Genomic DNA, 25,658 nt, shown 5'->3' with positions numbered 1-25,658 from the left:
AATGCTTGTACCAAATAGATCCTGTGTGTCCCCATAGAAGCCCTGCCCTTTTTGGCAATTCCAGAAAGTATTCATCTTTTACTTGTGGGATCTCTTACTCTTCTCTACTCTTAATCTAAACAATAGCTGTTTGTTTCCAAGTCCCACTGTGTGTCCTATGGAATATGAATCTCATGGGAGCAAAGACAGCATCATCTTCTATCATAGCCTTAGCTTCTTTAGCAGGGTGCCACGCAGGTGGTATTATCTGAAGCCATAGCTTTCTGAGAAAGCTGCAGTTAGTTCTTGAGGATCTGTAACTGAGCATACTTTAAAGCCTTCCAACAGGCATCAGTGTTCGCAGGTCACCAAAGCCATCATTGCTCATAGAAAGCCAGGCCACTGGCACCTATAAACCCGGTGCTATTGGGCACAGAGACCCAAAGATCATGGGGACTTGCTGGTTTCCTGCCTATCTTTGTGTTATGTGAGAGACCCTATTTCAGAGAAATAAGGTGGAGAATAATAGAGCAGGTACCTGATATCTTCCTCAGGCTTGCACATATAGGCATAGGCCCTCGTGCCTGTGTGTACATGCTTGCACACACTCAAAAGAGGGCTTTAAATATTTTTAATTTTATGGGACTTTAATTAATATAGAACAAGCCTTTTTGTATAGTAAAGCATACAATGCAGAGTATGCTAAAATTTGAAGCACTTAGGTGAACAGGTACCAGTCTGTTTTGACCCGTCTTTAAAGGGTTTTAGGTTCAGGAAGCAGTGGCCCTGCTGTGCTGAACTCTTATGTGGTCAGTGCCAAAAGAAAAACAAAAATGGAAGTTGTTCCAGCCTCCGGGTAGTTTTATAAACCCCAACAATAATGTTTCCTGTGAGTGTTGCCCCTATCCCCACGACACTTCTTTCTCTGGGTCTCCTGGACTTGAGCTCAGGCTCAAGGTCCTATTGTGCATGCTTGCTGGACTTACATAGCTCTGACATGGCCATCAGTGCTGCAGCATGTCCTGAGATTTTCCTAAGGGTCTCCAACGCCAAGGAGGAATGTGGCCTGGCGGTCGAGCAGCTCTGTGAGGAAGGGGCTGGGGAGGCCTAGCTCCTCACTACACTAGTTTTCTTACTGGCAATTCAGCAAGAGGCTTATTTTTGACTGGCTTGTTATTTTTTCTTGAAAGCTATAGGCACCTTATTATGCCTTTGCATATGTGCCAGGATTTTTTAAACTTCAAATGAATGTGGCAGATGTTCATAAAAGTTTAGAAAAAGCTACCATAGGAAGACTTTTTAACCATTTTTATGACACTCAAATTTGTGCACAAAAAGAAACATAAATTATAACCTAGTATTCTCACTGGAAGGAAGGTTATTTTGAGGAAAGACCTACTTCTAGTCTTCACGGTTGAGCAAGATGCCATTGCTGTTTGCTAAATGGTAACCTTGTCACTATAAAGAGTCCACTTTTCTTCCAAAGTGACAAGTTTATAGCTGTTCTTCTTCCCTCTCCCTCCTTCTGCCTCTTGATAGTCTTTCTCTCATTTAAGCAATTGGAGGCTAGTGGCAAATGAGCAGAATAGCCGAGGGTATTGGCATAGGCCTAACTGCTTCTTGGAGAGAGTGATCATGTTAGTTGGCAGCTAGGAAATCCCAAAACATGGCCAGATTACATACTGACTATTTCCTTTCATTCAGCTGATCTCAATTTAGATCAAGACACATTTATTCAGTCCCCCTTCTGCGCCATATCTGCTAGCAGGTGCCAGGTCATGTCTTGTAGATGGTGCTTCTCCTATTTGTAAATGAAGACCTTCCTCACATGCTTCAAAACAGTGCTCTGTGCACACCTTAGAGCGAGATGAGGAGGGGTGCAGCTAAAAGGCGTTTTACAATAGGATGGTCAGGAAGGTGGAGGGAAAGGTGATAACAGAGTCCTGTTTCTGAAGAAAGGCTAAGGTTACCTTGTGATTGAGACCCTGCTGTATGCAGAGGTGGGGTGTTTGGGATTTAGGTCCTGGAGTCTGGATGTCCTACTTCCTGCTCAGCTGATGTTGGGCAAGGATATCAAAGTGATGAGCCTCTTGTTTTCTCACCTACACACTGAGGATAGGGGCGGAGTTCCCTGTATGGAATCATTGGAAAGATCTGGCGAGGCCCAGCATAAAGAACTCCATGGAGTCAGCAGCCATGGCTGTCTTGTTTTGTTCAGTGGCCTTAAAATCATTTATATTGTTAAGTTGGTGGCTTTGAAATCATAATATGTGAACTCTTAGGTTCCCCAGAGAAACAGCCATAGCAAAATTGGTGTGCAACTGCCCAGTGTCCCCTGGTTTGCATTGTCCCAAGGTTGGGAATAACACTTCATAAGATGCAATCAGTGTCCTTTCAAACCCCTGCCTCACCACATCCTTGCATTTGACTTGTGTTTGTTTTTATTTTGTTTTGTTTTGTTTTCTTGAAAAGTTCTGGTACTATATTGTGGCTCTGTGTCAGTGCTAGATTTCTTGAACTTCCAGAGGGTGACGGTGGCAATTGTGATATTTCATCTCTCTGGATCTTACTTTCTTTATCTAGGATAGCAAAGTCCTATAGCTGTTCAGCATGTATATGGTCTGGCCCATGCGCAGCCCTTTCCATGGTAAGGCGCTAAGAAACTTTTGTATCCCGGGTCTGTATATAATATTGGCTGTGCCTAGTCTCTACCTTCTTGGAGGTTTTTCTGGAGTAGATGCAGACAGGTCGAAGTTAACAGTGAATTTAGGCAGATACCAGCTGTGGTAGCCACTGGCCTTAGCCTAGAGGGCTTAAGGCCATACTTCTCAGATAAGAAATATGGAAGCTGAAGCCCAACCAGTAAGTAGACCAGGCCCAGGAAAGCCAGGAGCACAGGGAGCCAACCACACCAGCAGAGCCTGGAGTGGGACCAGGGCTTTGCAGGACCATGAGGAGTTCCATGGCAGCAGGAGCATGAAGGGGGAGGCCAGCCAGCCTGTAAGCTGCATTAAAGAGTCTGAACTTTATAGGGCAACAGAGAGCCATTGAAGGGTGTAAATAGGGGAGGGACATGGTCAGGCCTTCTCCTTGTAGGTCATTAGAACCAGTCCTGCCATATAAAATGCTTGGAAACTGCTTCACACTGTTAATAAAGTAAATTGATATTTGTAAAGATCAAGGTAATTCTTAAGGAAATTACAACCAAAACCGTGTGTATAAAATTCAGATGTGTTAGCGTCCCCAACCCATGCTTCTGAATGGTTTCCTTTGCTACCAGGCCACAGCTGAGGTGTTGGTAGTGATAGTTTGCTTGAAGGATTTAAACACCACTGTTACTCAGTACTGTCCTCTCCTCTCTGGCTGTTATTTGGATTTTATTTTACTTGTTGCTTTGAAGCAATCCTCCTGCCTTAGCCTTTCACATTCTGGAATCAAAGGTCTGGGCCACTGTACTTCACTTCCTCTGTGTGTTCAAGTATTTTTATGCATTAAATATCCATGCTCCACCATAGTTTGAAATTACAAATGTAAATGATGTCCTCAGTGATAGTTCTAGGCCATGGGAATGGGGAACATGAGATCTAGGACCAAGCTGTCTACGCCTAGCCAGCTTTCCTTACTAGCTATTAAAGAGGCATATGATGGCCACACAGGGCAAACAGCTGGGCTTCTAGTAATCTTACATCTTTCTGTTCATATTTCTCTTGGAAGGCTTGGCCAATAGCCACTAAAGAGCCTGGTTCTACAAATTCACCAAGGTGTCTTTCTGAGGAAAGACTCTAAACTGTCAGATCCAAACTGTCTTGATCTCTGGAATGCAGAGGCCACATTGTCTATGTCTGCAGTGAAGGTCTTGGTACACTCTTGGGCTTTGACACAAAATAATGGGATTCTCTTATAGACATTTTTTTGGGGGTTATTTTGCATTACAAAGAAACTGGGTGTCTGTTGTTTAAGGTGGCAGTATTTTAGCTAGTTTTTCATGTTTTTCATGGGATAGCAAGTCTTTGATCCTTTGTTCACATTTATTTATTACTTATTTTTAAATCATTCAGTACAGAGTAAAGCTGAGTGTCTCGTTAACCATTGAAGCATTCTGCTGCTTCCCAGGATTCCACATGTAGGCAGAGGTACAGTGTAGTTTATAAACCTCTGAGCCACAATCCTGTTCAAGTACAAATGGTGGCTTGTTTGTATGTGTCCTTACTCACATTCATAGAAAAATACCATTGGGAGTTGATTATTGGGGCAATAAGAAAGCAAAGTTTGCATGAAAAAAAAATCTTATTTGATGGATACAGTCACCGGTTCATAAAGAGAACCTAATCAGGAGAGGGGGGCGGGGCAGGGGATGGCAGCGCCTAGAATACTTCAAGACTTTGAGTTATCATACACTGGGATGTAAGTTATTACACACTGGGGGAGGGGTGAGTTATCACACACTAGGGACTATCTCTTTTTTTCCTTGGAAACCTGGTTCAGCCCTTCTACAAAATACACCTTGCAAAAGGAGGAGTGAAGGCTTTAAATAAAATGATTCCCTGCCAAAAAAAAAAAAAAAAAAAAAAAAAAAAAAGGTCTGTCAACCCACAGCTGCTCCTCTGTGCCATGTCCCACAAAGCTGTGTGGGTTAGGCCTGGCCCTGCCCCACACTTAAGTCAACCTTTTCCAGCATAGTACCTCACTCTGGATGTCCTGGGAAAGGAAATCGCAGGACTCTTTGTGGCAGTATAGCAACCTCCTTAGACAAGATCTATTTCCAGAATGATGGGACCCACTTTCTTGTCTCTCCAGGGCTCCTTGTCTCATCTGTAGAAATGCAATAGCATCTCAAAGCTTTGTGAGAATTAACTAGTTTAATGAGTGTGAAGAGCTTGTTCTAAGTATTCAATCAGCTGTTCATAGTTGGATAGTATAAATGTAATAGGCAAAGGTTGATGATTGAAACCCTAGAGATTGGCTGATTTTTGTAAAGAAAGAAGTAATTGCACAGTGGTTTGGCAATGCCCAAATTTTCTTAAAATGCCATCAGCACCACCATCGAATAAAGAATTCAGAACACAAGCACATAGGTCTTGTTCTCCCAGGGCATCAAAAGAGGTCTGGTTCAGTGGGTGGGTTTTCCCCTGGAAGCTATCTCCTCTTCACAGTGGCATCTGCCTTTAATATGCCACTTAACCTATGTTGAGATCAGTTCATAGAAAACAGCTTAAAGCCCCCGTGGTACTTTGTGTAATCAAAGGGAGCAAGTACTTCTGACAAAGGTGAGGATCTCCTAAAGTCCTGCCATTCTCAGTTTAATTCTTGGTTGTGAGCGTCGGTCACAGTGTAGAGAAACTGAGCAGTCATGCAGCACTGTGGATGATGCTTTGTTTTCCAGGGTTTTTTTTTTTTTTTTTTTTCTTTTGTCTCTTAGCCTGCCATTATAAGCCAGGCCCATTCAACAATGTTAAAACTGACTTCAGAGGAAACTCTGAGTTAATAACCCCTTACCAAGAGATGCTTAACTGAATCAAGTTCTCATCAGATGAAGGTAAGAAGTGGGCTGCAGGAGCCCTGGGACAGAGTGGAAAGAGCCCTGCAGACCTGAGTCCAACTTTCTCTAGGACAAGAGCCTTCTAACCAGGTTCTTGTTTAAGATAGGAATCAGATTAATGGGGAAAAGGTATGAGTCATTTCACAGTCTGTCCCCAAAGTACAAAATGCTTCTACTCCTGGCCTCTTTGGAGATGCCTCTTGGAAACAAATAATAAGTGAAGTTTAGATCTACTAATGTGCACAATTCTAGAAGCTTCCTGGTCGCTGCCTTAAAAGGACTTCTGGCTGTGTTAAGATGGCCCTTTAAAGCTTACCTTTGTATGAGTAGGTTCCTCACTTCACAGAAATTTTTAATGAGAAGCAAGCGAAGAAATGTGTGTACACCATGTCCATCACTTGATAGGTGCAAAACCAATGGAAGTGACTACCAGTATTTCATAGCTGTGGAATGGAATTCTTTCTTTAAAGAATTAAGGAACTCATCTCCCTAAGACAATCTCTGCCCTCTTTTTTATCCTCTGTTTTACAGTAATTAACTTTCCTACGTTGGCATTCACTTGGAGTCACTTTTAACTGAGGCCAGCCCCGAGTGCCTGGGGACTTCTTTTCATAAACTCCTTGGGGGTGATCGGGGTAACCTGATGGGAGTGTTTCGATGGCAGTGATGATTGAAGAGAGACTCCCTTGGCCTTGGCAAATCCCGCTTGGGATCTGGGCACATGTGGTTCTATTTAACACCATGCTCAACCGCTCATGGTACGAATTTGTGACCATCAGGCATTTACTGTTGATATGTGAGGTCACCACAGTAGGGGTGTTTGTCAACCAAATTAAACTTCCTCTTAATGACCTAAAATAATTGATTCGGAAGGCATTTAAATGGGCCAGGGCAATGTGTAAGCAAGCTGAAATCTGGCATTTTCTGCACAAATTACTATGTGTCGTTTGGCTTGTGTTTTGCTTTTGTTGAGAGTAATGTGGATGGACTGTGGCTTTTGGAGCACTAGTTGAGCCAGATTTGAATCCTAGCTCCAATATTGTCTCTGTATCTAGTGCAGGTCACTTGTGCCATTGTGTACCTTCAGATCCCCATCAGCTAAATGCAAGCACCTACCCAGAGAGTAACCATTAAGTCTCAGGCACATGAGCAAGCTCTCACTCAATGGCAAATGTTATTATTGAGTATTTTTAATAGTTTGTACCAAGTGGCCCAGCTGTGATGAATAACTACATCTCACCTACTTCTTGCTAACCACTCTCTCCATAAACCATTGTCTGTAGTAAACAAATAAAAACAATGAATATAACTGGAGTGGTAAACCTCTTTTTCCCTATTGTTTGGTTCTCAGTTGAACTCAAGATTAATCTAAAGTTGAACAGAAAGCTTTAGTCTGTGAAAGGATCTTCCTTAAGCTGTACATTAACTAAGCATAGTCCTTGGCAGGGAAAGCTTGGGGCCTCATCCTGTGTTTGTATGAATACTGGGCATTGGCTTGAGGCTTGAGTGTGGTACCATCAAGTCTTGTTGGAAGCCACCAACATCCCCTAAGTATTTCCTGATAAAATGCTTTGCTCTATAAACTAGTACCTGAAAGAAACTAAAAGGACCAGATTGAGGCTCATAGGTCCTTCTCCAGCCCATGCCAAACCCCAGTGCTCAGCAGCCAGTACTGGGAAGGGTCCTCTTCAGTGTGTGCCTGCAAATATCTTGTACTGACCAAATGAGTTAAATTATGAAGATTAATAAGTACATTCTTCCACTACCCATCCCTAGCTTTAGAGGGGGAGGGAGGGAGGGAGGGAGAGAGAGAAAGAGAGAGAGAGAGAGAGAGAGAGAGAGAGAGAGAGAGAGAGAGAGAGAGAGAGAGAGAGAAACTATGATTTTTGGAAGTCATCCCAATTTTTAAAAATAAGAGAATTTGGACATTTTGGCATATGGGGTTTTTTAAATGAAATTTCATGGAACTGAAAACAGTCAATTTTAGGTTTCCAAAAATTGTTTTGATTTTCGTTGGTATAAATTTGCTGCACATGGTTTTGGGGGAAGTTCTAAGAGATACATTTAGGACTTAAGGGTTGGGTCCCCCCCCCCCTTTTTTTTTTCTTTCTGTTTTTAGAACGATGATTTAGTTTTTAAAGGTGAGTTGTGTTTTGGGGGCAGGCGGAGGTTGCAGGAGGGCAGAGTTTCACTTTTAAGAACACTTTCTGGAATGATAGTCATTACCCATTGTTGAGCAGTGACCATGAGACGTGATTTCAGCACAACTGAACCCTGCCTATCCAATCCTCTTCTCCCACCTTGGAGCGAGTGTTCCATTAGCAGCAGCTGCTGGTGATCAGCATGTGAGTCACCTGTATAGGGTCAGGCTTATTGCCCGTCAAGGATCAACAGTGTCGGAAGATGCCCAGGAGGGGCCTCAGGCCACCTGCCGTGAGAGGATCAAAGGGTTGAAAGGTCAGAGGGCACAGCTCCCTTAACCATATCTGTCTGTGAAATGGCTGTTTCAGATTGTAAATCTCAGCGATTTCATTAAGTCCTCCTGGCTGCTACTGGGGCATTGAAATAATAAAATTTTATATCTGCTGCCTTTCCTGCCTCTGGCAGCCAGACTGATATGTTCTGTACAAGGTGGATGTCTTATGAAAACCTTTCCTAGAGTGATCAGAGCAGCACTAATGAATCCTGGTTCTGGGAAGTTGGAAGAGCCAGAACCTCTTCCTTTGCAAATGGTTGTTTTAAAGGGAAACAGTTTCCACAAAAGCCATCCTTTTCTTTTTTTTTTGTTTTTTGTTTTTTGTTTTTTTTTTTTTTAAACAGAATACCTTTCCTCCAGAAAGCAGATCCCCAAACCTTCTCTCTTGCCACATGCTTCCTTAAGCACTCAGGAGGTGAGGTGGGCCGGGTCAGCCCGGCTGCAGAGCACCAGCCTTGTCAAGACGCTGGACTCTCTCTGGTCATCCCTTGGCATCAGTGAAGTCCTCCTTCCCACCCAGCAGAGCATTGTTGTGGTTTTTTGAGTCATGTCTCCTGAATATGATTTCCAACTATTTTTCCTACATCTTCAAAGTGCTGTGGACCTTCAGGGTTCAGAGGCTCCTATATAAGAGAAATCACAGCACTGGCCATCCCTTAAGTACCCACATATTTAAGGCCACCTATAGTTTGTTTGCCAAGTTAAGAGATTTTCATGATGAGGGTGGTGTTTCTGAAATTCCAAGGGCTCTTTTTCATGGGAGATCAGGTCCCTCTGATTAAGTTCGTAATTCTCACTAAGCCATGTTTATGGGGGCAATAAACAATGTTTCAGCATGCTTGTTAAATTGGGTCTCCAACCTCTCTACTCTTTAAATATTGACATTTCAAATAAAAGGCAGGTGGAGATGGGAGTTGGGATTTGCTGTGCTTACTGATGAATGAATGATGGCCAGTGGCAGTTGTATAGAAGGAGTGAGGCCTTGTTTTATGGTAGGGAGGCCCCAAACCATTTTGGGATTAGGGGATCCATATCCTCTTACACTTCCCAGTGAAGCTCCTAAATCCACACCTCATTGTTTCAAGTTGGATGGGTACAGTTATGAAGTACCAGATAGATACATTATAAGCTCACTGTTTAATTTTTCTAACAAGTCTGTTCTAGTATTGATAGCTCTGTTTTTTAGGTGATAAAGTTTAGGCACAGAGAAGCTACGTTGCTTATCCAAAATCACACAGTGAAAGACAAGGATTTGAGCCAAGTTACTACTCTGTATGAAATAGTTTAACATGCAAAATCAGATATTATACTAATCTTAATTTAGGGTCCAGTTAACTATTTAGCAACCTATCTATAGTGATCACAAGAGATGTGGATGATCCAGCTTCTGTCCTCAGTGTGTGCTCAGCACCAGCTGTGTCATTTCCCAGTAAAGGGCCCCAGGCTCTATGTTGGGAACTCCCAAGCTCAGTCACTTATTTTAGAACTTTACTTTGTTGTTTATGAAATGAGACCCCAATGCCTACTCCACAAGAATATGGGGAGATTTTAAATTAGAGTGCATTATAAAGCTCTTAAGCCATTTTCTAGGTGCAGGTCTGTATGGGAAAGGGTAGGTTAAAACCATAATTTTAAGGGGTTAGTAATCAAGCACATGAAGAATACCATGAGATGTATCTCTGAACCTATTGTCCCTTGTACTTGACTAAGGAGTTGGAGACCATACCTTGTAATAGGAGCTGGAGTCAGGAAGAGTTCCTAGAAAAGCAAAGGGTAATATGGAAGCTGGAAGGAGCCAGGCTGTCTCACTACATACTCTCTTGCCCAGTCCCAACAGAAAAAAGAGAATAAAGAATGTCAGTTTCTTGACTCTTACACGAAAGCAGTGGTGGAGTAAAGGGTATGAAGGTCTCACCCCCCACTCCACTGTGTAGAGGCTGCTTTGCGATGGACTTGAAGATTGTGGCTTAAGGAGAAATGGCAGAACTCAGCTTAAAAAGGGGAAGGCCTACCCATATTGAACTATCTGACTCTGAAGAGAACCTGTGCATTTGGCAGTGATTCCCCCCCCCCCCACCAGCCCCCAGTCTTGTTTCCTAGCCCACAGAGACGGGAACCAGAGCTGTGTGCCATGCCTAGAGGTAGCAGGTGAAAAGCCGAAACACCAGCCTTGGTGCTTTCTGACTACCCAGACAGGCTCCAGGTACCTGTGGATATTCTACTGAGGCAAGATCTACTCCATATCAGGGTTTTCCTAGGACTCATCACAAGGAGGCTAGCAGCCCCTAGAATTCAAAGATCATGGTATAATTGTCCCTGGGTCCTTATAGCCCAGCATCTCTTGTGAAAGACTAACCAATGTGAGTGGCCACTCAGAAGAGGCCCCACTGGTGAGCAGGCCCTCTGCTGGCCTGGGATGAGGTCTCAAGCTGTGTTAATGAGCATCAGTGCTTACTACCCTGTGAGGTGGGGTGGCCCTGACCTGGGAATGTTTGCCCCACTTCCCTCCCCTGCCAAGCTTCTGTTTCTATTTAAAGCATGCTGGGAAATTCCAGTGGGTTCTTAAGGCTCTCTGAGCTGTGGACTTAGATTTTAATTTTGTGGGGCAGGAAAGAGCCCATCAGTGACTCCAGGCTCCAAAGCAAAGCTACCACGTTTATCAACTGCTTGGCAGCATGGTGACCTCTGGGGCAGAGAAAGGGAAGAAAAGTGTCACTTTTCCTCTGTTTGTACCCAAGATTTCAAGAAGAATAAAGAGCTTAGGTTCCCATTTGCCTCTCCTCTTCCCATCTATACTTGCGTCTTTCCTCTTACTTCTTTGCTTTCCTCCAACGAGGCCACCGGATCCTCAAGCTGTTCTTTGTTATGTGCTCATATGTATGCGCATGCATTTGGCTACGTTTTATATGTGCTGGGTAGTACAAAGAACACTACAACCATGTGCGTGTCTTTCTCTGACACACAACAGTTCCAACAACACAGGCATACTATTTCATCTCTTTAGCCTTGGTTTTCTTATCTATCAAATGGGTATGATATTCCAGAGAAAAGTCTCTTAAGGTCTATTATATTTGTCAGGAGAAATAGTTGTGTCAGAGTAAGTACAGAGTGATGCAGGTACATTGCAGTTCAACTGTGTTCAAAGCTGAACCCCATGCTTCTGAGCTATGTGCCTTTACTTTCTGACCCTCAGTATCCCTCTTTGTCATATAAGGGTATCTAAGATTTACATGATATACACAAAGGGTTGGGCTACACAAGGGCACAGTGAGTGGCTATCATTGTGCTGTTGCAGACATCAGTCAGAGGTGATGGATACAGAATGCATAGCAACATCTGTCACTTGCCAGTCCCTCAAGATTTGCTGTGACCTTCAAGTTCTGTAACCCTGGGCATACAGTTAACAGGAGAAATGACTACATAAAACCCAGGAGTAGTCACTTAGTATAAATTTTTGATAACAAACTATTTCGATGTCATTTTGGTTTAATTTTAACTATATCCTTTACCTTCAAAATTAAAAACAAAGAAACAAACAAAAAATGCAACCCACTATTGAAAAGGCTTACTTGAGCAGACATCTTAGCTGAATCAGGAGACAAGTCAGAGAGAGTTACCCTTTCCCAGAGGGATGAACTGAGTGAGCCATAATGGCCATGGTTATAAGGATATGAGTTCTATCAAAACAGTGTGTTTCTGAGTAGGGTAGCACATGCCTTTAATATCAACACTCCAGAGACAGAGGCAGCTGGATCCCTGAGTTTGAAGCTAGCCTTGTCTACATAGTAAATTCCTGGATAGCCAAGCCTACATAGAGAAACCCTGTCTTGAAAAACAAACAAAGCATAGTATATCAGGAAAGCCGAGAGAACGTGGTGGGTCAAAGCACTTGCTGTGTAAGCCTGAGGTTCTGAGTTGAATCCCTGGAGTCCACATGGCAGAAGGAAAGAGCTGACCCAAGATTGACCTCCATATGCTGATCCATGGCATGCATACAACAACAATAATAGTAACCAAGGTAAAAAAGAAAAACCACGTTCCAGCTTGCATCCTCCCCCACCCCCAGTTATCCCATGGTGGGCTCTTTGGTGCTGCCACAGGGGGCCTGTGCAGAGTAGATGTCCAAAATGACTCTGCTCATGATCGACACAGACACAAAATACATATTTGTTCTTTTTAAAAATAAACTTATTGTCATATGTAGCAAGTATCTGTGTACCCAAATTACAGATTACATGAGACTCAACTGTATTTAAAAAACAGTTGTCCCTTGTCCAGGGCCCCTAAGATCCAGACCAGCCTCTCTTGTCTGCTGCTGTCCCTCCATCCTGCTGCTGCCTCACGTGTTTTGGTGGAACCCCAGTCAATCCGCTTAACACCTCTCTGAAGGAAGGCAGGATAGCCTAAAAAAGCAGTTGTAGCCTATAGGTATCTGTCTTTGCCTACATGTTTTCTGACAGTATTGTATACTATCTATGAAATTATTAATAGAATTGTTTTATTTTTATAGCAAGGGCAGTTTAATACCTAGTTACATCCCAGGTACTGTCCTAAATATCATAATACATATTTACTCATTTAATTCTCAAAATAATCTGGCGGGACTATGCTACTAATTTTTGCTAATGTATAAGATTTAAAGGGAAAAGTGACCTGTCCTAAGTATATGGTGAGCCGAGTCTATGATGGGGACACACCGTGTTCCCACCACCCAGATGGAGAGATGGCATTACAATGCCAGCAGCTCTACCCAGCCTCCTCCAGCCTCCTGGTAACCACTATCGTAGATGTGGGTGTCACTTCGTTGAGCACCCAGTTCAACAGATACAAGGGCTAAGAGACTTGCCCACAGCATGGAGGCTGAATTAGAGCTCAGATGCAATGTAGCCTCAGAGCGTGACCCAAAGCCAGGAAAACAACAGGCCGCTGGGAGTCTTAATTTTAATAGCATAAAATCATGACAGTAGAGTCTCACTAGTCTCTGCCTTCCTCAGAAAATAACGCTTAACTCTGTTTTCTCAGAACTGTAACCCCTTAATTGGCATACCTGTCAAGTCACAAGGAGAGAAACTCTAAAGTAGCTCATGGGCTGACCCTTAGTTCAGTCAGACTTGGTGCGGAGCTCCAGACACACATGCTGCACTAGCCACAGCACTGCTGGACAGCTTCATTCCCACTTTGTAGATGAGAAAACTGCAGCTCAGGAAAACTTGCTGGAAGTCACAGTCCTGAGACAAGGCTTGGATGAAGTGGTCTGATTCCAAGACCTGCCATCTTCGTTCCTGAGTTAATGACTGTTGTCCCTGTCCACTGTGAATTCATCCTGTGCTAATTAATCATGGTAATTTTACATGGTTGTTATCATTGCCATCATCATTGTTATTCCCATTGCACTTCCTGGAGCAGATTCCAGTTTGCTTACAGTGGGTTCACATTGACATCTGCTGCAAGTCTGGACTCCCGGTAGAATGGAGCCAGTCACAGCTGGTCTGCCCTTTCCCTAGCTAAAGAATATGTGCCTTGTCGGACTTTGTGTTAGACACTGCAGACCAATGAGCTAGGGTCCTGCCACAGAGATGATCCTGGTATAAGAATAACAGCAACAATTCACCACGGTGACCTCCACCACCTCCATCCTGGTGCAGGAACACTGCCGTCCATTGCAGTCCATCAGAGGAGAACGGACTTGACTAGAGCTGGGCCCTACTCCTCATCTTGCAGTCATTTTGGCTTCCCATGCCAGCACTACTATATCCCAGCATTTACATCTCTCCATTCTGTGAAGAGCCATCATTTCCTCTTAATTTTACATGGCCTTGTTGTGGGTCCTACCATTTCATCAACTGCTCAATCCCCTTCCCAGACATTAGGTATTTAGACATACCCTAAGAGGGCACAAGATGCAAACATTTTTTAAAGCTCTCACATTGACATAAAAGGCTCTGGAGTCAAAGTCTTCAGGGTGGCCTCTTTGTCCTGAGTACCTGTTCACAATCATGCACCCACCCCTGCCTTTTCAGGTCTACTGTGAGTGTATTCTCTGTTCTGGATATCATTCTGATGAGTTTATCAACCACACTGAGGTATAGTTCATGTCAACAAACCATCCATTTAAAGCAATGGTCCAATGAATTTAACAGTTTTGAAGTCACCACCATAATAAAGATTTGGCACATTCCTATCACTCCCAAAAGAACATTAGTTTTTCACTCAACAAACACTTACCTTGCACTTCCTTTGTGCCATGCACTAAATAATTTTTAAATGTTAACCCATTTAATACTCATAGCAACCTGATAGGATAGTGTCTTTGTGTGAACCCAGAAGAAAGAAAAACAGGCCTGGGAAGATGGACTTGCCCAGGTTGGTATATCTGGTGTGGTTAGACAGAACTCAGCAGACTAGATGTGGGATCTGTGCTGCTTACCCATGGGTTCTGATCCATCTCTCTTCCATCCCCCACCTTCATTCATTTATTCATTCATTCATTTAAGAATTGTCTGCTGTGGGCTAAATATTGGGCTAGAAACTAAAGTAGGGCAGAGGATCACTGAATAAGTACTATATAGGTAATCCTGGGTCAGCGTGTTGTTCTGATCGTGGGAAGTTGAGTCCTAATAAATGCATTATGCAGCAGGCTCTCAGAGCGCCTGAGCCTAGAGTCACCAAGTTCTAGAAATCATGCAGAAACTCTTACTACACATCAGCATCTCTAAATACCACAACCAAGGTTTCTGTGGCTACCACAAAACACCGTGACTAAAAAGTAAGTTGAAGAAGGAAGGGTTTATTTAGCTTACACTTCTAGATCATAGTCCACTATTAGAGGAAGTCAGGACAGGCACTCAAGCAAGGCAGGAACCTAGAGGCAGGAGCTGATGCTGAAGCTGTGGAAGAGTGCTGCTTACTGGCTTGTTTTCATGCCTTGCTCAGCCTGCTTACTTATGGTGCTCGGGATGGCCAACCCAGCAGTGGCACCACCCACAATGGACTGGGCCCTCCCCCATCAAACAGTAAATAAGAAAATGCCCTACAGGCCTGCCTGCATCCTGATCTTATGAAGCATTCCATTGATTTGGTTTGGTTTGATTTGGTTTCTGCTTTTTTGAGACAGGGTTTTTTGTATGCCCTTGGCTGTCCTGGAATTAGCTCTGTAGCCCAGGCTGGCATCAGACTCACAGAGATCCACTTGTCTCTGCTTCCAGGGTGCTAGGATTAAAGGCAGTCACTGCCACCACCACCACCACCCAGCATGAAGACATTACTTAAGGTTCCCTCCTATCCAGTGACTCTAGCTTGTGTTGAGTTGACATAAAACTAACAACACAATGAGAATACAGCTAGTATTGTCCCGTTCTCTTTTACCAATGGGGAACCTGGAGGATCTGTGATGCCCTGTCTAATGCGGTGCTTAAGGATCCCCACATGGTTTGAATCAGCTAAAGGTGACTTTTATAACCTTGGTGTTCTCTTGGCTACTCCTGAGCTTTTCATATGCTATAAGTTGTCCCTTGCCTGGGCCAAAGAAAGGGGTCCAGCTAAGACAGTGACAAAAGCACACAGGAAAGACATCTTAACATTTTAATAAATAATGTTGATGGGGTGCTGCTGTTTTTATGTTTCTGGATTTTTTAAAAATGTCAGTTTGACAATGTATATCAATGTTGTTTGGGGGTTTTTTTGTTGATTTTTCCCCCTTCTTCTCATTCTGAGAAGAAGCCTATGGAGTCTGGTGGGGGAAGGGTTTGCAGCTGGCAGGAGCCTTGGCATATGCTGTAACTAAAAAGAGAGGGAATGTGTTGGTGGGACAAGCTACCGGAGAGCTGTCTCGGTGTGCTGCGGTACTCGTAAGTGTTCTAATTGGGAAGGATTTTTGGAGGACTATTTTGACATCTGCTCATGTCTTTGCTGATTTTTCTTCACTTAGAGTAGGAAACACAAGCTGTGGATAAAATGGCTTTAAAATAATTGGAAGAAAAGATATATCTCTAAGTTGAATTCACCAGGGACACTTCTTAAGGAACGGGAACTAAAATCCACTTCTAGGAATCTGTCCTGAAGCAGAGAGCTTCCAGCCTCAGACTTCATGACCATGTGATACATGTTAATGTCTTAAACACTGGAGGTAATGTTCAGCCAAGTGGCCTTGGTTGAGTTTGCTTCCATGTAGCAAAACACTCTGGAGCAATTAGTAACTGTCACTTAGCTTTTAATGAAGTGGAGCATTGCTTGTGCTGTAATCAATGTGAAAACCGAGGGGGGGGTTGGGGGGGGCAGTGCAAAAGATTTAGAGCAGAGGTAGGGAAGAAGTGCAAAAGGGAATAATTTAGAGTGATGGCTCCAAATGGTAAGCTTCGGCTTTCTGTAGAGTAGGCATGTGTAATTTTTATGTTACAAAAGGCAAGTCTGGTTTTGCACAATAGAAAGCAGGCCCAGAGAGAGTCAGCTGTGACTGCCCACCTGCAAAGGTGCTCAGTATGAATCCTGAGGTTCTGGGTCCGTGGATCTGGTCTTTTCCGATAGGTGTTAGAGTTAGACTCTTCCACAGCCAGGTCTGCTGTCCTCCCTAGTAGTGTGGCATTAGGCAATTTGCTTTGTCCCTGAGCCTCCACCTTTGCCTTGAAGATAATAGGTTCTCTCCAGCATGATGTTGAAGAGAAGTGAGCTAACACTCAGGAGCCATCCTTCTCCACCAGCACAGCCTTTCAGGAGAGAGCACCCTCTAGCCAAGCCGCCTGTGATTCTTTCCTTGGGAACGCTGAGCTTCAGGAAGCCCCTTGAGCCCATGCCAGCCCCTTTAGAAGAGGCCTTGCCACCGGCAGGGCAGCATTGTCCCATGAGAGGAAACTGCCGACCCAGCTCCTGCCTGGAGCCCAGTGCTGGGGACAATTTGGTTACTAAGGGGACCCTGGCCTGCTAAGTCAAGAAAGGAGGCCAGGGTTTTTCCTCTTCTTCAGCCTGCTGCCATTGTTGAAAAAGTAAACACTCCACACAGCTTAACCGTCAAGTCCTCCAGCCAGGAGTGGAAGGAAATCAAAAGCCTGTTCCAGCCCAGCCTCATAGAGCCCACAAGGGCTGGTCTGTGCTGCTGGGGCAGCTCTGGGAACAGAAACAAGGCCCAATTCTGATCCACTCTGAACACCCACTCACAGAAACTTTTATCCCCAGGACTGCTCTCCAGTGGCCATTGCCTCCTGCCCCTTCTGTTTGGAGCTATTGGGAGGGTCAGATGAGGCAAGCAAGAGATACTGGAGTATAGTGGTCCTCAGTTCAGCACCTGCAGCCTGATGTCCCTCATCTGTGCTCTGACCCTGCCTCTGATGATGATCATCAGCCTTTGAAGCCAAGTTGTTGCTACCAACAGGCTTCAGCTCTTCTGTCAACACATATTAAAGAGTAATGACTGCTATGTATAAGACCACCCGAGTGCCCAGCTCAGGGATACATGACCTCTGCTCTTGATAACAGCCTAGAACAGTGGTTCTCAACCTGCGGGTCATGACCACCTTGGCAAATCTCTATCTTCAAAAATATTTATACTAAGATTCATAACAGCAAAATTACAGTTATGAAATAGCAACAAAAATAATCATCGTTGGGGTCACCACAACATGAAGTCCTGTATTAAAGAGCCACAGTACTGTACCAGTTTCACAGATAAAGCACTCAGTTAGATGTGCCACAGTCAACAAGCTTCATCACTTCATGGAGTCTCCCTTTCTTATCTCTGAAATGGATGATAAAATCATGCCTTCTAGCTCCTAATGGGGAAAAAAAAAAACCACCAGTGGAGCAGGCAGTTTTGAGCTCTAAAATGTATGTGGCTTTCGTGGCAGAGATAATTGTGGTTGAACTTCATGTGACTTCCTTATGATAAGGTTGCTAAGTCCTGAAGTTCACTGTGAGTCTCAGTGTGCTCCTCTGCAAACAGGGCTTGTGTTCACTAAGTCACAGTTCTACACAGCACTCAGCAGCTGTTATTAACACCTTCTCATTTACACCCAGCCCACAAATAAAGCAGCAGCTAATAGAATGGTGGGCTTCAGAAGAGAGAGGAAATACATTAGTCAAACCTCTTGTTGAACCTCTCTGGTTCTCCAGCAATGGAAAGTACTTAGTAGACGTTTGCAAGATATCCACAGACTCCTGGAAACGCCTATAACAGGAGTTAGAGACTCTGGCCATGACATGGAAAGATTCTAGGGTTCAATTTTTTTGACATGTTTTTTGTTTTGTTTTGTTTTGATCAGCTGTTAATGACTTTTTTATCGACTATTTGTTTGTTTTTTTGGTTTTTTGTTTTTTTGGTTTTTTTTTTTTGTTTTTGTTTGTTTTGTTTTTTGGTGTTTTTTTTGGTTTTTTTGAGACAGGGTTTCTCTGTGTAGCCCTGGCTGTCCTGGAACTCACTCTGTAGACCAGGCTGGCCTCGAACTCAGAAATCCGCCTGTCTCTGCCTCCCAAGTGCTGGGATTAAAGGCGTGTGCCACCACCGCCCGGCTTTTTTATCTACTGTTAAAAAGTCTCTCTCTGACAAGCATAGGCCATCCTCCTGTTAGGAAGATCCTTGAAATGTTTTAGGTACCTTGATGTTCTAGAAGCTAGAATCAAAATATCAGTAACAATTTTCATTTATACACATATGTGTACACACACACAAAATGACAACAGAGTGTCATTTTTCTAGCTGTTTGACTCAGGGCATGTTACCTAGCCTCTGTGAAATGGCTTTCACTCCTGAGATTTGTTGGTGGAGGAGGGGTGTGAGCATGCAAATCAGAGAATTTTTATGACAGTTAAAAGAACAACAAAGGTGAACCATGTATTCCCGGGGCTGTGGCAGAGCCCCCTTTATTCAGCAGTGCTATTCTTGCCTAAGGAAGCCCAAGGGGAAGTAACCTATGTCCTAGTGGCAGTTCCAGTGATTCTGGATTCTCTTTACTTGCAGAAGGTCAGAAACATGGCCCTAGATGATGTTGTGATCTTGAACGTGGACACCAACACCCTGGAAACCCCTTTTGATGACCTCCAGAGCCTCCCAAATGATGTGGTGAGTACCGTGTGTGAGTTCTGACTCAAGTGTTTGTGTTGTGATTCTGGGGCTGGGAGAGGTGGGAAGACAGTGTAGTTCAGGGCCCCGTGTACATCAGGGTAACAGTGGACACTGTTCAGTGAAACTATTTTTTAAAAATCTCCTTACACTGTAGGACTTCTGAGGGCGGCAAACAGCAAGGTGCCTTTTTACTGAAACAAAGTGGCTGTGAAGATGGAGTAACCTGAGTAAATTATTTTCCGCTCTTTGCCTCGGTTTCCTACCTTGAAAGAGAAATGCTAGGAAGGTGCATTGGCACATGTAGGAACATTCATCTAATGTGTGACAACAACAACAAAAAGCAAAGGTGAAACACTAACCTTCAGTTAGTCTTGAGACGACTAACATACATGCAGTTGGGGTCCCAGAAAGTGGGGAAAGTTGGGGAGACAGAGATAAGTGTAAAGAGTTTATAGTCAGCTTTCAAAGGTTCTGATGAAAGTGAGAAACTAAGAGCGCTGGGGAGCTCATTGAACATGATGGTTTGTATGGAATGTCCCTCATAAGTCTCAGCATTTGAACACCGTTCCCCACTGGGTGGCTGTCTGAGTGGATTAGGTGTAGCCTGGCTGGAGAAAGCATGTCATTTGGGGCAGGTTTCAAAAAACTGGCACCATTTTATGCTGGCTCTCTCTGCCTCCTACTTGTGGATTAAGATGTGAGATCTCAGCTGCTTGTCCAGCCACCTGCCACCATTCCTTCACTCCTCCACAATAGCCTAACTCTTAGAACTGCAAGTCCAATTAAACTGTAATTTATAGGTTACCTTTGTCATGGTGTTTGATGACAGCAAAAAAAGTGTAATAAGACAGAGGGACTGATACAAACCCACTGGACTGAACAAAATCCACACAGTGGCACATTGTGATGGTCTCTCAGAGCCAGTGAGGCAAGCTTAAGGTTAGCTAGAAGAAAGGGGGGAAGTTTCTAATAAAAAGCAGTAGTTCCAGCAGGCTTCCTGTCAGGAGCTGTGTAAGCCATAACAGTGGGATAATATTTTTAAGTAATAAAAGACAAGTTTTCTCTTCTTTTTTTCTTTGTTTTTGTTCAGTTTAGTTTTGTTTCTAGAAACAGGGTTTCTCTGTGTAGCCCTGGCTGTCCTGGAACTTCCTCTGTAGACCAGGCTAGCCTCAAACTCAGAGATCCTCCTGCCTCTGCCTCCTGAGTGCTGCCATTACCCTCACTCATCAAAAGACAAGTTTTCAATCTGAGTACTTTCTATCCACTAAAAGTATGCTTTCAAAGATGAAGGCAAACTTTTTAAAACATTTTTTCAGATTAAAAAAAAACTAGGAGAAATATGTATCAGCAGATCTGCCCTATAAGATATGTCAAAGGACGCTCTTGGATGGTGGGTACTAACATAAGGAAGTATATATGACAGAGAAATGAAGACAGCCAGAAACAGTGACTGCGTAACTCAATGTAAGATGTGTACCACATACTCAAGTAAAAACAATATAGTATATGTCACTGCATAAGTAGAAGTAATGTCTACAGCAGCAGGTTCACAGAGTAAGCATGGGAGTGTCTCACTGGCTTCTATGTTCTGTAGAAACTGTTGTGATGTTGTTGGAGTATAACTGGTATCAAGTCAAAGATGTATATTGTTAACTCAGAAACCACCAGAGGAAAAAGAAGACAAGTTCATACAACTAGCCAACCAATGCCGTGTACAGTGTGTTTTTCAGGAAGAATAAAAGAAACACATCAGCCTTGTAGTGGTGGTAGTGGTGCTACACACCTTTAGTCCCAGCATTCAGGAGGCAAAGACAGGCTGAGTTAGAGGCCAGCATTGTCTACAGAGTGAGTTTCAGGACAGCCAAGGTTACACAGAGAAACTAAAGGGACCAGTTTGGCACAAGATACACCAAGACTAAATTTTTACCACAAAGGAAATTTATTTGCCCCAGAGGAACAAAGGGCAAAGAATAAGAGACAAAGACAGAAGTTGAAAAAGAAGGAGAAGGGAACAAGGGACATGGGGAAGGGATGTTTGTCCTAGAGAGACAAAGAACTGGCTCTGGATAGACAGGAGACAGATGTGTCCATAGGCAAATGGCAGTTTACAAAGGTAAAAGGGGGAAACCCATGTTAGAGTGAGGTGTTTAGTTTTCATTGGACATACTAATTAGAGCAGCCAAAGGAGGCTTTTGATTGCTGGACTTCAAATAGCTAGACCTTGATAGCCTCAAGAAAAGTGGCCAAATAAGGGAATAGACCATGGGGGCTAGCTTTAGGGATGTTATTAAATGATTTTTAGTAAGGCAGAGGGAATGGGGGAGAAGAGAAAGGCCTGCCAGAGCCATGTATGCTATGCTCAAGATGGCTAGAAACCCTTCAGAAACCCTGTCTCAAAAAAAAAAAAAAATCCCACACAAACAGAAACATTAGTAGGATGGCGGGCTTATCTTGCTATTGACAGTAGCATTAAACATGCCTTTTATGAACTATTTTTCTTGTTACTGTGACAAAATTCCTGACAGAATCAACTTAATGGAGTTAAAATTTATTCTGGTTCATGGTTTCAGAGGGTTACTCTTATAATGACTAAAAAAGCAAAACAACATGCTTTGAGTCAGATGTGTGAGCTGCTCCTCTAAACATGAGTCTATGAATGACACTGCAGATTAGAGCCACACCACATGCCTAAATATTCCATTCAAGCAGTTACTTACTTCTGACTGCATCCCATCTATAACAGTTCTCTGTGTGTCTATGATATGTGCATTTGTTTACACATGTGCTTGTTTATGCATGCACATAAAGTTCAGTGTTGAGTATCTTTCCATCAGTGGATTTCCACCTCTTAAGATTTCATTTTAAATGTATGTGGTGTTTTGCCTGCATGTATGTAGTTATACCTTGTGTTGCAGTTCCCAAAGAAGCCAAAAGAGGGTCCTCCATCACCTGGAACTGGAGTTACAGACAGTAGTTAAGTTGTTGTGTGAGTGCTAGGAATCAAATTCAGGTCCTGTGGAAGGGCAGCCAGTGCTTTTAGCTACGGAGCCATCTCTCTAGCCCTGACCTTATTTTTATGAGACAGGGCTGTCACTCAACCTGAAGCTCACCTATTCAGCTAGCCTGGCTGGCCAGTGAGCTTCAGAGATTCAACAGTCTCTGCACTCTCAGTACTGGGGTTTAAGATGTCTGTTGCCACATCCAGCTTTTATTTAGGTACTAGGATCCAAACTTAAATCATCATGCTTGCTTATTAAGCCATTTCTCCAACCCCATGAATTCATCTTTAAATATAAAGATTAAGATTAAAAAGTGAAAGAATCCAGGCTGGAGAGATGGCTTAGCAGTTAAGAGAGCTTGCTACTCAGTCATGAATCAGGGTTTAAATCTCGGCACCATCACCCACATCAGGTGGCTCACAAACACTTGTAACTCAGCTGCAAGGGACTGTGGGTACCCATGCACAAACATGTACATACATTCACACAGACATGCCACATTAATAAAATAAAATTTCTTAGGTAGACGAATGGGAAAACACATACCATGTAGTCACCAATCAAAAGAGAGTTGGGGAGAAGAAACCAGTCTTCCATACAGAGGAAAGGCAAGGAATATCTGACAGTGCTCTTCTTTCTAGGAGGGCATTTATACTAACATGTAGGCTTAAATGATTTGCTTCTTTTAAAAAAAAAAAGTTTGCTCAGAGGATAAGCTGAATAGATATGAAGGCAAAGGGAGGTCAATGAGGAGAGGAGGGACCAGCAAGAGAGGCCATGTAGATGAGGAGGGCCACGTGCTAAGGACTGCACACAAAAATGCCATCAGGAGACCCATTGTGCTAATACAATCATAAAAGTTAATTAAAAATAGGCATTGCAAAGAAAACTATAATAAGTTTCATGGATAAACATTTGGGTTTTGGGTTTATTTTAACATCACAATGGTGTTATATGGCTGTCATGTGACCCAATGATAGAAAAGATTCTTCATATCTGGTATTCTTTCCAAAATGCGTTCTAATTATGAAAAAATTTGCACATACTCAAATTTTGGTACATCCTACAATATAACTGATCAGTGTGTGTTGGTCTTATAAAAAAAAAAAAAAAAAAAAGTCTGAGGAATCAGTCATACAGCAGAGGAGACAGAAGTGTGACAACAAAGTGCAGTGTGGGATCTTGAGACAGAAAGGAACAGTAGGGGAAGAAATGGAAGAATCAACGTGGGGGTGAGAGCTTAACTCAGAGCAATGTGCCAAAGCTGGACTCCTGATTTCAATGAACTTCGAGTGTACAGAAACATCACGGGGAGAGCTGAGTGAAACAGATGTAGATATTCTTTGTACTGTCTTCACAGTTTTCTGTAATCTGCAAAATTCTAAAATAAATGCTTATTTTCAAACAAGAAAAACAAATTGAAGTTATTAAGACTATCTTTATGCCTATAATTTTGGCAATTTAAATGAAATGCACAAATTCCCTCAAATACATAAATCTATAAAGTGACTCAAAAAAAGAAAAAATGTAAATGCCATTATTCTGTTTTAAATGAAATTGCATTTGTGATTAAACTTTTGAAGGCAAATATAATCATACATAGTTTTTTCCAACATTGAGGTAAAAAAAAACAACCCTAATTTTATTCATGAAGTCAGCATTACTCTAAGATAACCCCCCCCCCAAATTGGAGCTACAAACTGAACATGCCTTATAAAAATGTGCAATTTTAAAACAAAATATTAAATTAAATCCAGTAAAATAAGATGATGCTAAGACAACAAGGTGATCAAATTAATATAGATTGGAAATCACTTTCAGTGATCTGCCCAATGAAAACACTAGAAGACGAAACTAGATCAAGAGAGCTGCAAAAAGCACATGTATTTTTAGGAAAACTTCAGTCCCATTCATATGAAAGCTCTTAGTGAATAGGAATCTTCATGGTAAGAGAAGTTTCTAGGAAGGACATACTACTTACATCATACCTGGTGAAGAGACTGAAGTGTACATCTCAAAAGGGATGTCTCCTTTTCCCATTCAACCCTAAACTATAAAGTCTCAGACTACCTAGGACAAGAAAAAAAAAATAAAGGAATAGAATCTCTGAAGATTAAAAATGTAAGTAGGGGTTGAGGGAATCATTTAGCAAGTTCCACTGTGCAAACATGAGGACCTGAGTTTGATCCCCAGCACCCATGTTTAAAAAGCTCAGTTGTCATGGAGTGCATCTTTAACCCAAGGCTGAGGGGAAGGCCAGGGACAGGCAGATCCCTGGAGCTCATTGGCTGCACAGCCTAGTTAAATGAGCCCCAGATTCAGTGAGAGACCCTGACTTAGAGGTAAAACCCAGAGTGAGGAAGATGTTGGATATCAACCATTGGCCTACACAGATACACAAAGAAGTAAGTAAAATTGCCATCGCTCACACAACATGATCCTGTATATGGAAAATCTTTAGGAGTTTCAAAACTGGTTTTAGCAAGGATACAGGAAAATGTCACTGTACAAAATTCAAATATATTCCTATATACTTGAAATGAGCAATTGAAAATGAGATTTTTTACAGTGCCATTTAAAATAGCATACAAAACAAAATACATTTAACAAAAAAAAAAGTGTAAGATTTGTATGCTGCAAGCTATAAAACATTTGAGGAAAAAAATTTGAAAGACCTAAATAAATGGAGAGATATTCCATGTTTTGGATTGGAAGACTCAATATTTTTTACTCAATATTTTTGAGATGTTAATTTGCCTAAATTGATCTATAGATTCAATATAATCCCAGCCCAAATTCCAGATGGCTTTTTTGGGGGAAGCTTGACAAGCTAGTTCTAAAATGTATATATGTGAATATGCTAAAGAACTAGAGCAGGGAAGACAATATTGAAAAGGAAAGCTAAAGGCACAATTCTGCATTACCTGCCTGCAAGACCTACAGCACGGTGACAGTAACCAAGACAGTGGAGATGGACACCCAGCTCATAGACGCAAAGGAAGAGATCAGAAGTAGGCCTTCACATGAGTACAGGCTTGATCTTGTTTGGGTTGTCTGTCCCCAAAATAAATGAGCTAAAACAACTGGGTATCACGGAGAAAAGGAACCTTGACTTCTACCTCATGCAAATATCAGCTCAATGTAGATTAAGTGTGGAAACATAGAAGATGAAACTACAAAACAAGTAGAAAAAACAAGAGAATCTTCATAAATGTGAGGTAGGCAAAGATCTCTCAGCTAGTCACCAAAGACATGCATCATAAAGAAAGAAGTTGTGAAGTCAACCTGGGGATGGCAAATGCTTACCTCCTACAAACATGGGCACTTAACAAAATAGACAAACTACAGGCATAGAAAACATTCTCAAAATTCTGTCTATAAAGGCTTTGGGGCAAGAAAGTTTGCTCAATAAAACAAAGTGATTGCTGCCAAGCCTTAGCTGGGTTTGTTCAGAGACCCACATGGTAGAAGAAAACTGATTCCTGTCAGTCACCCTCTAACTTCCACACACATTGCAACACATATGCAACCCCTCTATCACAGCACACATACATAAGCAGATGTAATTTAAAATTGTAAAGAAAGAAAAAGGTGCTGTCCAAAGTATGTGAAGAA

General features: G+C 42.6%; 1 protein-coding gene across 7 annotated transcripts in view; it reads left to right on the top strand.

The window, feature by feature from the left end:
• The window catches only part of Dennd1a (DENN domain containing 1A), a 463,938-nt gene that overhangs the window by 282,175 nt on the left and 156,105 nt on the right, over window positions 1–25,658 (top strand). For all 7 annotated transcript variants that reach the window (XM_076928664.1, XM_076928662.1, XM_034495130.2 and 4 more), the window contains one exon: window positions 18,940–19,041. In XM_076928664.1, the coding sequence (XP_076784779.1) occupies window positions 18,940–19,041 (102 nt within the window). The remainder of the gene's footprint in view (window positions 1–18,939; window positions 19,042–25,658) is intronic.

Source organism: Arvicanthis niloticus, chromosome 2, assembly GCF_011762505.2.
Source record: "Arvicanthis niloticus isolate mArvNil1 chromosome 2, mArvNil1.pat.X, whole genome shotgun sequence".
NCBI lineage: Eukaryota > Metazoa > Chordata > Mammalia > Rodentia > Muridae > Arvicanthis > Arvicanthis niloticus.
This window is presented reverse-complemented; position numbering and strand designations above follow the sequence as displayed.